Source organism: Erithacus rubecula (genome assembly GCF_903797595.1).
Source record: "Erithacus rubecula genome assembly, contig: scaffold_542_arrow_ctg1, whole genome shotgun sequence".
NCBI lineage: Eukaryota > Metazoa > Chordata > Aves > Passeriformes > Muscicapidae > Erithacus > Erithacus rubecula.
The window spans coordinates 54,576-66,068 of NW_027635796.1; the positions used below are offsets into that span (position 1 = coordinate 54,576).

General features: G+C 63.5%; 1 protein-coding gene across 1 annotated transcript; it reads left to right on the forward strand.

Annotated features, from left to right (window-relative positions):
- The first annotated feature begins 733 nt into the window (after nucleotides 1-733).
- CAPN1 (calpain 1) lies at nucleotides 734-11,256 on the forward strand. The gene is given in 38 exon segments (XM_079332823.1): nucleotides 734-859; nucleotides 3,732-3,846; nucleotides 3,848-3,971; nucleotides 3,974-3,999; nucleotides 4,077-4,094; nucleotides 4,097-4,147; nucleotides 4,235-4,354; nucleotides 5,342-5,390; nucleotides 5,393-5,610; nucleotides 5,612-5,714; nucleotides 5,717-5,721; nucleotides 5,806-5,821; nucleotides 5,824-5,856; nucleotides 5,859-5,873; nucleotides 5,876-5,886; nucleotides 5,951-6,020; nucleotides 6,023-6,035; nucleotides 6,918-6,931; nucleotides 6,934-6,991; nucleotides 7,061-7,094; nucleotides 7,096-7,129; nucleotides 7,132-7,221; nucleotides 7,290-7,365; nucleotides 7,367-7,415; nucleotides 7,418-7,471; nucleotides 8,080-8,091; nucleotides 8,181-8,195; nucleotides 8,197-8,214; nucleotides 8,216-8,245; nucleotides 8,248-8,292; nucleotides 8,295-8,391; nucleotides 8,394-8,397; nucleotides 9,132-9,171; nucleotides 9,254-9,319; nucleotides 9,848-9,905; nucleotides 10,729-10,793; nucleotides 10,902-10,905; nucleotides 10,908-11,256. Coding segments are annotated over 37 exon segments (2,061 nt in total). The 5' UTR covers nucleotides 734-859; nucleotide 3,732; the 3' UTR covers nucleotides 11,120-11,256.
- The last annotated feature ends 237 nt before the right edge of the window (nucleotides 11,257-11,493 follow it).

The following is an 11,493-nucleotide window of genomic DNA, read 5'->3' on the forward strand; positions in this document are numbered from 1 at the left end:
CCAGTGTCCATCCCAGCCCCCCCAGTGTCCATCCCAGCCACCCCAGTGTCCCCCCAGTGTCCATCCCAGCCCCCCCAGTGTCCATCCCAGCCACCCCAGTGTCCCCCAGGGTCCATCCCAGCCCCCCCAGTGTCCCCCAGTGTCCATCCCAGCCCCCCCAGTGTCCATCCCAGCCCCCCCAGTGTCCATCCCAGCCCCCCCCCAGTGTCCCCCAGTGTCCATCCCAGCCCCCCCAGTGTCCATCCCAGCCACCCCAGTGTCCATCCCAGCCACCCCAGTGTCCCCCCAGTGTCCATCCCAGCCCCCCCAGTGTCCATCCAGCCCCCCCAGTGTCCCCCCAGTGTCCATCCCAGCCCCCCCAGTGTCCATCCTAGCCCCCCCAGTGTCCCCCCAGTGTCCATCCCAGCCCCCCCAGTGTCCATCCCAGCCCCCCCAGTGTCCATCTCAGCCACCCCAGTGTCCCCCAGTGTCCATCCCAGCCCCCCCAGTGTCCATCCCAGCCCCCCCAGTGTCCCCCCAGTGTCCATCCCAGCCCCCCCAGTGTCCATTCCCACATGTCCCACCCCTGTCCAGCCCCTCCAATGTCCCTCCCCCTTCCCCTGCGGTGAAATTCCCGCAGGATCCCGAGCCCCCCAACCCCCCCCGGGCCCCCCCAAACCGCTCGGTGTCCCCTCCCCGCGGGTGGGGGAGGGAGGGAGCGGCTCAGGGAGGAGTCTCGGGGGGGGGTGGGGTGGGGTGGGGGGAGGGCGGCCTCGCCTTCCTGCTCCAGGAAGTTTGGGGTAAGAAATTCGCTTTTTGCCCCGGTTTTCTCCCCCCAAAAAAAGCGGCGAGCCCGGGAGCGCCGCCCCCGCAGGCAGAGGTAGGAGCGGGGCCCGGGAGGTGACACGGCGGGGACACAGCGGGGACACAGCGGGGACACGGCGGGAGCGCTGCCAGAGCCGCTGCCTCCCCGGCTCCGGAACGGGGCAGAACCCCCGGGGAGAACGGGGAAAAACCGGGGAACGGGAAAACCCCTGGGGGAACGGGCCGAACACCGGGAGAACGGGAAAACCACCGGGGAACGGGCCGAACACCGGGAGAACGGGAAAACCACCGGGGAACGGGCCAAACACCGGGGGAACGGGCCAAACATCGGGAGAAGGGGTAGAACCCCCGGGAGAACGGGCAGAACTCCTGGAGAACGTGAAAACCCCGGGGGAAAAGGGGAAACCACCGGGAGAACGGGAAGAACCCCGGGGGAACGGGAAAGCCACCGGGGGAACGGGAAAACCCCCGGGAGAACCGGAATACCCCCGGGCCAAAGCTGCCCCGGGCCCGCTCCGTTCCCTCCTTGCCCCGGGAGCTGGGGGGGCTCCCCCACCCCGCCCCCCGAGCTCTGCCTTAGCCAAAAAAGGGGATTTCGGGGTGCGGGAGCTGCCTGGGGCCGGGAATGGGGCTTGGCGGGGGTTTTGCTGGAGCCGTGCTGGTTTTTACTGGGCTGTGAGTTTTTTTGTCCCGGCGTTTCCTCCCCAGCACCTGCCGGGGCTCGGCACCCAGCGCGGGGTGAAAGAGGCGACCCCTGCCCCTTCACCCCAAAATCGTACGCGGGGAGGGGGCGGGGGGACCCGGCCCTGTGCGGGAGGGGGGCTCAGGGAACACCCCGGGGGGCAGGGTGGGGTTGGACTCCCCGCCACCCCCCATTTTGGGGTTATATCCGTGAGGTTTTGGGGCACAGTCCCCCCAAACAATCCCCGAGTTTTGGGGTGTCCCTGACCCTCCACGCCGGGGCTGTGCTGGGGTTTGGGGTGACACAAACTCCCCGTGTTCGGCCTCATTTGGGGGGGCTGCGCTGCCCCCACTCCTGCCACGGCTCTGTCACTCCTTGGTGACTCTGATTAGCGCTTAATTAACATGCCTGCTGCTTAATTAACCACCCGCATGCCTAACGAGCCTGCCCGGGGCTGGGGGAAGCGCTCGGGGCTGGAGCCGCGGCCGCGCCTCGACCTGCGGGACCAGTTTGGGGCAGTTTCCCCTCGTTTCCTCTGGGGCTGTTCCGTGCCGGGTTTGGCTCTGACGGGGCCATTTCCAGGTCAAACCCCAGGATTTGGGACCCCTGGAATTCCCGTTTTTTACCCCAGAACAGCGTCACACTTAACTCACCAAAATAACCCCAATTTCTTCAAAGATGACACGGGCAGGACTCCAAATCTGGGGGGAAATCCCTATTCCCCCCAAATTTCCTATTGTCCCCAAAAATCCCTGTTCCCCAAAGAAACCCCAGGTCCCATCCCCGTGCGGAACATGCGTCTCACCCCCTTTTCTCCCTGAATCCTGAGCATGTTTTCCAAGTTTCTCCCCCAAATTTCAGCCCCCCAAAAAACCCCACATCCCCCGAAATCCCATCCCTGTGCAGAACACCCATCTCAGTCCCGTTTCTCCCAATCCTGAGTGTATTTTCCCCCATCCTCCCTCAAAAAAACCCAAATCCCCCCAACCCCATGCAAAACCCGCTCTCACCCTGAATCCCGAGAGCATTTTCTCCTTTTCCCCCCAAAAATCCCCAAATTTTCTCTCAAAACCCCAAACCCCACCCCCATGCAGAACACCCGTCCCATCCCCGCTTCTCCCTGAATCCCGAGCGCGTTTCCCCATTTCAACCCCCAAATTCCCCACCAAAAAACCCCCAAATTTTCTCTCAAAACCCCCAAATTTTCTCTCAAACCCCCAAACCCCACCCCCACGCAGAACACCCATCCCATCCCTGCTTCTCCCTGAATCCCGAGCGCGTTTCCCCATTTCCACCCCCAAATTCCCCACCAAAAAACCCCCAAATTCCCTCCAAAAAAACCCCACCCCCACGCAGAACACCCGTCCCATCCCTGCTTCTCCCTGAATCCCGAGCGCGTTTCCCCATTTCAACCCCCAAATTCCCCCCCAAAAAACCCCCAAATTCCCTCCAAAAAAATCCCCAAATTCCCTCCAAAAAACCCCCAAATTCCCTCCAAAAAACCCCAAACCCCACCCCCATGCAGAACACCCATCCCACCCCCGCTTCTCCCTGAATCCTGAGCGCGTTTCCCCATTTCCCCCCCAAATTCCCCCCAAAACCCCCCAAATTTTCTCTCAAACCCCCAAACCCCACCCCCACGCAGAACACCCATCCCACCCCCGCTTTTCCCTGAATCCCGAGCGCGTTTCCCCCATTTCCACTCTCAAATTCCCCCCAAAAAACCCCTAAATTTTCTCTCAAACCCCCAAACCCCACCCCCATGCAGAACACCCATCCCATCCCTGCTTCTCCCTGAATCCCGAGCGCGTTTCCCCATTTCCACCCCCAAATTCCCCACCAAAAAAACCCCCAAATTCCCCCAAAAAACCCCAAACCCCACCCCCACGCGGAACACCCGTCCACCCCCTGCTTTTCCCTGAATCCCGAGCGCATTTCCCATTTCCACCCCCAAATTCCCCCCAAAAAACCCCAAATTCCCCCCAAAAAACCCCAAACCCCCCCCCCATGCAGAACACCCATCCCACCCCCCCGCTTCTCCCTGAATCCTGAGCGCGTTTCCCCATTTCCACCCCCAAATTCCCCCACAAAAACCCCCAAATTCCCCCCAAAAAACCCCAACCCCACCCCCATGCAGAAACACCCGTCCCACCCCTGCTTTTCCCTGAATCCCGAGCGCGTTTCCCCATTTCCCCCCCCAAACCTCCACAGTCCCCCGGCCCGCCGCAGCCCCCGTTTCCCGCAGGATGGCGGAGCCGCCGGTGGTGCCGGTGTTCTGCACCGGGGTGTCGGCGCAGGTGCGACGCCAGCGCGCCAAGGAGCAGGGGCTGGGCCGGCACGACCAGGCCGTGCGTTACCTGGGCCCAGGATTTCGGGCGGCTGGCGCAGGAATGCCGCGAATCTGGGACCCTGTTCCGCGACCCCACCTTCCCCCCGGCCGCCGCCTCGCTGGGATTCCGCGAGCTGGGCGCCGGCTCGGCCAAACGCGCGGCGTGGAGTGGAAGAGGCCCACGGTGAGCGCGGCTGCGCCCCCCGCGCCCCCCGCCGCGGTTCGGGCAGGGGGGACACGGCGGGTGTTGTGTTCCCGCAGGAGCTGTGCCCGCGGCCCGGCGCTTCATCGTGGACGGCGCCACGCGCACCGACATCTGCCAGGGCGCGCTGGTGAGGGCTGCTCCCCGCCCCGGCCCCGCTGCTGATGGGTTTTTGGGGATGGTTTTGGCGGGAATTTGGTGGTTTTGGCGCCTCCCAGGTGACTGCTGGCTGCTGGCGGCCATCGCCTCGCTGACGCTCAACGAGACGCTGCTGCACCGCGTGGTGCCGCACGGGCAGAGCTTCCAGCAGGACTACGCCGGCATCTTCCACTTCCAGGTCAGCAGCCCCGGCCGGGCTCCCTTCTGCAGGCAAATCCCCTTTTGGGGCTCCCTTCTGCAGGCAAATCCCCTTTGGGGCTCCCTTCTGCAGGCAAATCCCCTTTTGGGGCTCCCCTCTGCAGGCAAATCCACTTTGGGGTCCCCTTTTGGGGCTCCCTTCTGCAGGCAAATCCGCTTTGGGGTCCCCTTTTGGGGCTCCCTTCTGCAGGCAAATCCGCTTTGGGGTCCCCTCTGCAGGCAAATCCCCTTTTGGGGCTCCCCTCTGCAGGCAAATCCCCTTTTGGGGCTCCCCTCTGCAGGCAAATCCCCTTTTGGGGCTCCCCTCTGCAGGCAAATCCCCTTTTGGGGCTCCCCTCTGCAAGCAAATCCCCTTTTGGGGCTTCCTTTTTGGGGCTCCCCTCTGCCCTGTGCAAGGCAAATCCCCTTTTGGGGTCTCCCTTTGGGGCTCCCTTCTGCAGGCAAATCCCCTTTTGGGGCTCCCCTCTGCAGGCAAATCCCCTTTGGGGGCTCCCTTCTGCAGGCAAATCCCCTTTTGGGGCTCCCCTCTGTAGGCAAATCCCCCTTTGGGGCTCCCCTTTTTGGGGCTCCCCTCTGCCCTGTGCAAGGCAAATCCCCCTTTGGGGCTCCCACCATCACCTGATGCCTCCTCTTGTTCTGAGAAGCTCCCACACCTTTCTGGGGCTTTCTTCACCCTTTTAGGCCTCCCCTTTTGAGGGGATCCCCCACAGTTTTGGGGCTCCACTCTGCAATTTTCGGGTGACCCCCCCAATGTTTTAAAAATTTGCTCCAACATTTAGATCACACCCCCAATTTTGAGAGGATCCCCCCCTACTTTGGGCCCTTTCCCATCCCAATTCCTCGCGTCCCCCTCCCATTGTGGCGACTCCATTTCCCCCCTGCCTTGTGCGACCCCAAACTGGGCGTTTTCCCCCCAAAACCTCCATCCCTGGCTCACCCAGGGGGTTCCTCCTCCTCGCCCCCCCAGATCTGGCAGTTTGGCGAGTGGCTGGACGTGGTGGTGGACGATTTCCTGCCACCAAGGACGGGAAGCTGCTCTTCGTGCACTCGGCCGAGGGCTCCGAGTTCTGGAGCGCGCTGCTGGAAAAGGCCTACGCCAAAGTAGGGCCCATCCCCCTCCCCGAGCCCATTCCGGGGGGCAGAACCCCCCCCCCAAAACGCCCGTGGGTGCCCCGCAGGGTGAACGGCTGCTACGAGGCGCTGTCGGGCGGCAGCACCTCCGAGGGCTTCGAGGATTTTCACGGGCGGCGTCACCGAGTGGTTCGACCTGCGCCGGCCGCCGGCCGAGCTGTACCAGATCATCGTGAAGGCGCTGGAGCGCGGCTCCCTGCTGGGCTGCTCCATGACGTGAGGGGCCGGCTGGGCGACGGTGGGAGCGGCGGGGGCCGGGCTCCTGCCCTGCCCCCTGACGCCGCCGTGGCCTCCCTGCAGATAAGCAGCGCCTTCGACAGGAGGCCGTGACCTTCAAGAAGCTGGTGAAGGGCCCGCCTACTCGGTGACCGCGCCAAGCAGGTGAGGGTGCGCCGGGGCCGGGGGGCGTCGGTGCATTGGGGGTCTCCTGATGTGCCAGCCTCAGATCCCGTACCGAGGGCAGGCGCTGGAGCTGATCCGGATGCGCATCCCCTGGGGAGAGGTGGAGTGGACGGGAGCTGGAGCGACGGGTGAGGCTTCGTTAGCGCCGGGCTCGTAGTAGGTCTGAATGACCCCTGCTGACCCCAGTGACCCCGCTGACCCCAGTGACCCCGCTGACCCCAGTGACCCCCAGTGACCCTGCTGACCCCAGTGACCCCGCTGACCCCAGTGACCCTGCTGTCCCTGCTGACCCCAGTGGCCCCGCTGACCCCAGTGACCCCACTGTCCCCGCTGACCCCAGTGACCCCCGCTGACCCCAGTGACCCCAGCTGACCCCACTGACCCCAGTGACCCCGCTGACCCCAGTGACTCCGCTGACCCCAGTGACCCTGCTGACCCTACTGACCCCACTGACCCCGCTATCCCTACTGACCCCAGTGACCCCGTTGACCCCAGTGACCCTGCTGACCCCAGTGACCCCATTGTCCCTGCTGACCCCACTGTCCCTGCTGACCCCAGTGACCCTGCTGACCCCAGTGACCCTGCTGACCCCACTGTCCCTGCTGACCCCAGTGACCCCGCTGTCCCTACTGACCCCAGTGACCCTGCTGTCCCTACTGACCCCAGTGACCCTGCTGACCCCACTGTCCCCTCTCACCCCGTTGTCCCTGCTGACCCCACTGACCCCCCTGTCCCCACTGACCCCACTGACCCCCCTGTCCCCGCTGTCCCTGCTGACCCCACTGTCCCCACTGTCCCCACTGACCCCACTGACCCCCCTGTCCGCAGTGACCCCACTATCCCTACTGACCCCAGTGACCCTGCTGTCCCTACTGACCCCAGTGACCCTGCTGTCCCTGCTGACCCCACTGTCCCCACTGACCCCCCTGTCCCCGCTGTCCCTGCTGACCCCACTGACCCCCCTGTCCCCACTGTCCCCACTGACCCCCCTGTCCCCCCTGTCCCCGCAGCTCAGCCGAGTGGCACGCGTTGACCCGGCACTGCGCCAGCAGCTGATGGTCAAGATGGAGGATGGGGAGTTCTGGTAGAAAGGTTCAACTCAAACCCTTTCCCGGCTGTTCCACACCCGGAATTGAGAGACCCGTTCCTGCAGGATGTCCTTCCGGGATTTCCTGCGGGAATTCACCCCGCCTGGAGATCTGCAACCTGACCCCTGACGCGCTGCGTCCCGCAAGTTCCGCAAGTGGAACACGCGGCTCTACGACGGCACGTGGCGGCGCGGCAGCACGGCCGGCGGCTGCCGCAACTACCCCGGTAGGAGCCGGGAGCACCCCGGGGCTGCCGGCCCCCGGCGCGCCCGCTGAGCCTGCGCCGCTCCGCAGCCACCTTCTGGATCAACCCCCAGTTCAAGATCCAGCTGGAGGAGGTGGACGATGAGCGGGACGAGGACGGCGGGCAGCGAGCCGGGCTGCAGCTTCCTGCTGGCGCTGATGCAGAAGCACCGGCGCCCGCTGAGCGCCGCTACGGCAAGGACATGGAGACCATCGGCTTCGCCGTCTACGAGGTAGTGGGGTCAGCTGGGAGCAATTGGGGTTAGCTGGCATGGGCTGGGGTCACTTGGGGTCAAATGTGGTCAACCAGCACCAGTTGACTCAACTGGTGTCAACTGGCATCACTTTGTGGTCAGCTGGGATTAACTGGGGGTCAGTCAGGGTGAGATGGAATCGGTCAGGGTTACCTGGGGTCAGGTCCAGCTGAGGGTCACTCAGGTCCAGCTGAGGTCACTCAGGGCCAGCCGAGGTCAGTCTGGGTGAGCTGGGGTCACTCAGGGCCAGTGAGGGTCTCTCAGGTCCAGCTGAGGTCACTCAGGGCCAGCCGAGGTCAGTCTGGGTGAGCTGGGGTCACTCAGGGCCAGTGAGGGTCTCTCAGGGTCCCAGCTGAGGTCAGTCTGGTGAGCTGGGGTCACTCAGGTCCAGCTGAGGGTCACTCAGGTCCAGCTGGGGTCACTCAGGTCCAGCTGAGGGTCACTCAGGGCCAGCTGAGGTCAGTCTGGATGAGCTGGGGTCACTCAGGTCCAGCTGGGGTCACTCAGGGCCAGCCGTGGTCGCTCAGGTCCCGCTGCTGTGCCCTGGTGCCATCCCCTGATCCGAGCTCTGTCCCCGTTTCCCGCAGGTCCCTCCCGAGGTGGGTACCCGGTTCCGGTGCGGGGGGCTCGGGGGGCCGGGGGTGCCCCGGCTGTGGGGCGGTTCCGGAGCCTGTCCCGCTGCCCGCAGTACGTGGGGAGGTCGGGCTGTGCACCTCAAGCGCAGAGTTCTTCCTGGACAACGCGTCGCGCGCAGGCGCTCGGAGCAGTTCATCAACCTGCGCGAGGTGAGCACAGCGCTTCCGCCTGCCCGCCCGGCGAGTACATCGTGGTGCCCTCCACCTTCGAGCCCAACAGGGAGGGCGACTTCGTGCTGCGCGTCTTCTCGGAGAAGAGAGCGGGCACGAGTGAGCTGGGCGGGGCTGGGCGGGGCTGGGCGCGGCAGGGCGGGGCTGGCCTGGGCGGGGCTGGGTTGGGCTGGGTTGAGCTGGGCGGGGCTGGGCTGGGCAGGGCAGGGCTGAGCTGGGCCAGGTGGGACTGGCCTGGGCAAGGCTGGGTTGAGCTGGGCTGGGCTGGGCGGGGCTGGGCTGGGCAGGGCTGGGCTGGGCAGGGCTGGGCTGGGCAGGGCTGGGTTGGGCTGGGCAGGGCTGGGTTGGATCAGGCTGGGCTGGGTTGGGCTGAGCTGGGCGGGGCAGGGCTGAGCTGGGCTGGGTGGGGCCAGGCTGGGCGGGGCTGGGCTGGGCTGGGTTGGGTCAGGCTGGGCAGGGCTGGGTTGGATCAGGCTGGGCGGGGCTGGGCTGGGCGGGGCAGGGCTGAGCTGGGCTGGGTGGGGCCAGGCTGGGCGGGGCTGGGCAGGGCTGGGCTGGGCTGGGTTGGGTCAGGCTGGGCTGTGCTGGACGGGGCAGGGCTGAGCTGGGTGGGGCTGGGCTGAGCTGGGCCAGGTGGGGCTGGGCTGGGCGGGGCTGGGTTGGGCTGGGTTGAGCTGGGCGGGGCTGGGCTGGGCGGGGCTGAGTTGGGCTGGGCTGGGCCGGGTGGGGCTGGGCTGGGTGGGGCTGGGTTGAGCTGGGCGGGGCTGGGCTGGGCGGGGCTGAGTTGGGCTGGGCAGCACCACCACGCCCGCGCTCACACGCTCTGCCCGCAGGGAGATGGACGACAAGGTGCAGGCCACGCTGCCGGACGAGGTCAGCGGGGTCAGCGGGTCAGGGGTGGCACTGTGGGGTGCCGGGGAGGGGCCGGTACCAAAATGGGCGGTTTTGTCCCCAGAAAGTTCTGTCGGAGGGAGAAATCGATGAGAACTTCAAGCAGCTCTTCAAGCAGCTGGCGGGGCCGGTGAGGGGACCATGGTGGCATCGCTGCTGGTGGCACTGATGGTTGGCCATGACATCACTGTTTGGTGGTGACGTCACTGACAGCAGGCTGAGGGCGGTGTTGATGATGGGCTGTGATGTCATTGGTTGGCACTGACTCCATTGGTTGGCGGTGATGCTGTTTGCTGGCCATGATGTCATTGTTTGGCAATGATGTCATTGTTGGTGATGATGTCATTGGTTGGGAATGATGCCATTGGTTGACTGTGATGTTATTGGTTGGCTGTGGCATCATTATTTGGATGTGATATTGGTTGGCAGTGATGTCATTGGTTGTCAATGACATTATTTGTTGGCCGTGGGGTCCTTGGTTGGCTATGATGTCACTGGTTTGTTGTGACATCATAGTTGGTGATGATGTCATTGCTTGGCAGTGATGTCATTGGGTGTTGATGGCATCATGACAATAAGCGTTGTCATTGGCTGCCGATGATGTCATTGGTTGCTGATGACATCACTGCCTGATGGTGGCACCGTGTCCCCTCCCCAGGACCTGGAGATCAGCGTCACCGAGCTGCAGACCATCCTCAACCGCATCATTGCCAAACGTGAGCCGGGGCTGGCACCGGGGGCTTCCACCCTAATTAACACCAGCCTCGTTAATGAACCCCAGCCCTCGTTAATGAACCCCAGCTCCCACTAATGAACCCCAGCCCTCGTTAATGAGCCCCAGCCCCTCATTAATGAACCCTAGCTCCCATTAATGAACCCCAGCCCCCCATTAATGAACCCCAGCTCCTCGTTAATGAACCCCAGCCCCTCGTTAATGAAGCCCAGCTCCTCATTAATGAACCCCAGCTCCTCGTTAATGAACCCCAGCCCCTCATTAATGAACCCCAGCCCCCATTAATGAACCCCAGCTCCTCGTTAATGAACCCCAGCCCCTCGTTAATGAACCCCAGCCCCTCGTTAATGAACCCCAGCTCCCATTAATGAACCCCAGCTCCTCGTTAATGAACCCCAGCCCCTCGTTAATGAACCCCAGCTCCTCATTAATGAACCCCAGCTCCCACTAATGAACCCCAGCTCCCATTAATGAACCCCAGCTCCCATTAATGAACCCCAGCTCCTCGTTAATGAACCCCAGCTCCTCATTAATGAACCCCAGCTCCTCGTTAATGAACCCCAGCCCCTCGTTAGTAAACCCCAGCCCCTCATTAATGAACCCCAGCCCCTCGTTAATGAACCCCAGCCCCTCGTTAATGAACCCCAGCTCCTCATTAATGAACCCCAGCCCCTCGTTAATGAACCCCAGCCCCTCGTTAATGAACCCCAGCTCCTCATTAATGAACCCCAGCTCCTCGTTAATGAACCCTAGCTCCCATTAATGAACCCCAGCCCCCATTAATGAACCCAAATTCCCAATTCCAGACAAAGACCTGCGCACCAAAGGCTTCAGCATCGAGTCCTGCCGCAGCATGGTGAACCTGATGGACGTATCCTGTGCCTGGGCTGGGGGCTTGGGGAGGGCCCTGAACCCCCCTTAAGCCCCCCTGAACTGGGGGAGCCCCTGAACCCCCTTTTCCTTAACCCCCCTCCCCCAGAAAGACGGAACGGGAAGCTGGGGCTGGTGGAGTTCAACGTGCTCTGGAACCGGATCCGCAATTACCTGGTGGGGCTTGGGGGGGGATTTTGGGGTCTCTCTCATGGGTGCCCCCCATTTTTGGGGGGATTTTGGGGTCTCTCTCTTCATGGAAAACCCCCCTTCCACTGTTCCCCCCCTTTTCTGGGGTGTAATGAGGGAGGTTGGGCTGTGGGGTGAAGATTTTGGGTCTCTCCTCATGGGTGAATTTTTGAGGGAATTTTGGGGTACACTGGGGGTGTTTTGGGGGTCTCCCATCCCGAGTGACCCCCATTCTTTTGGGGGTGATTTTGGGGTACACTGGGGGTGTTTTGGGGGTCTCCCATCCCGAGTGATCCCCATTCTTTTGGGGGTGGTTTTGGGGTACACTGGGGGTGTTTTGGGGGTCTCCCATCCCGAGTGACCCCCGTTCTTTGGGGGGGGTTTTGGGGTACACTGGGGGTGTTTTGGGGGTCTCCCATCCCGAGTGATCCCCATTCTTTGGGGGTGGTTTTGGGGTACACTGGGGTGTTTTGGGGGTCTCCCATCCGATGACCCCCATTTCTTTTTGGGGG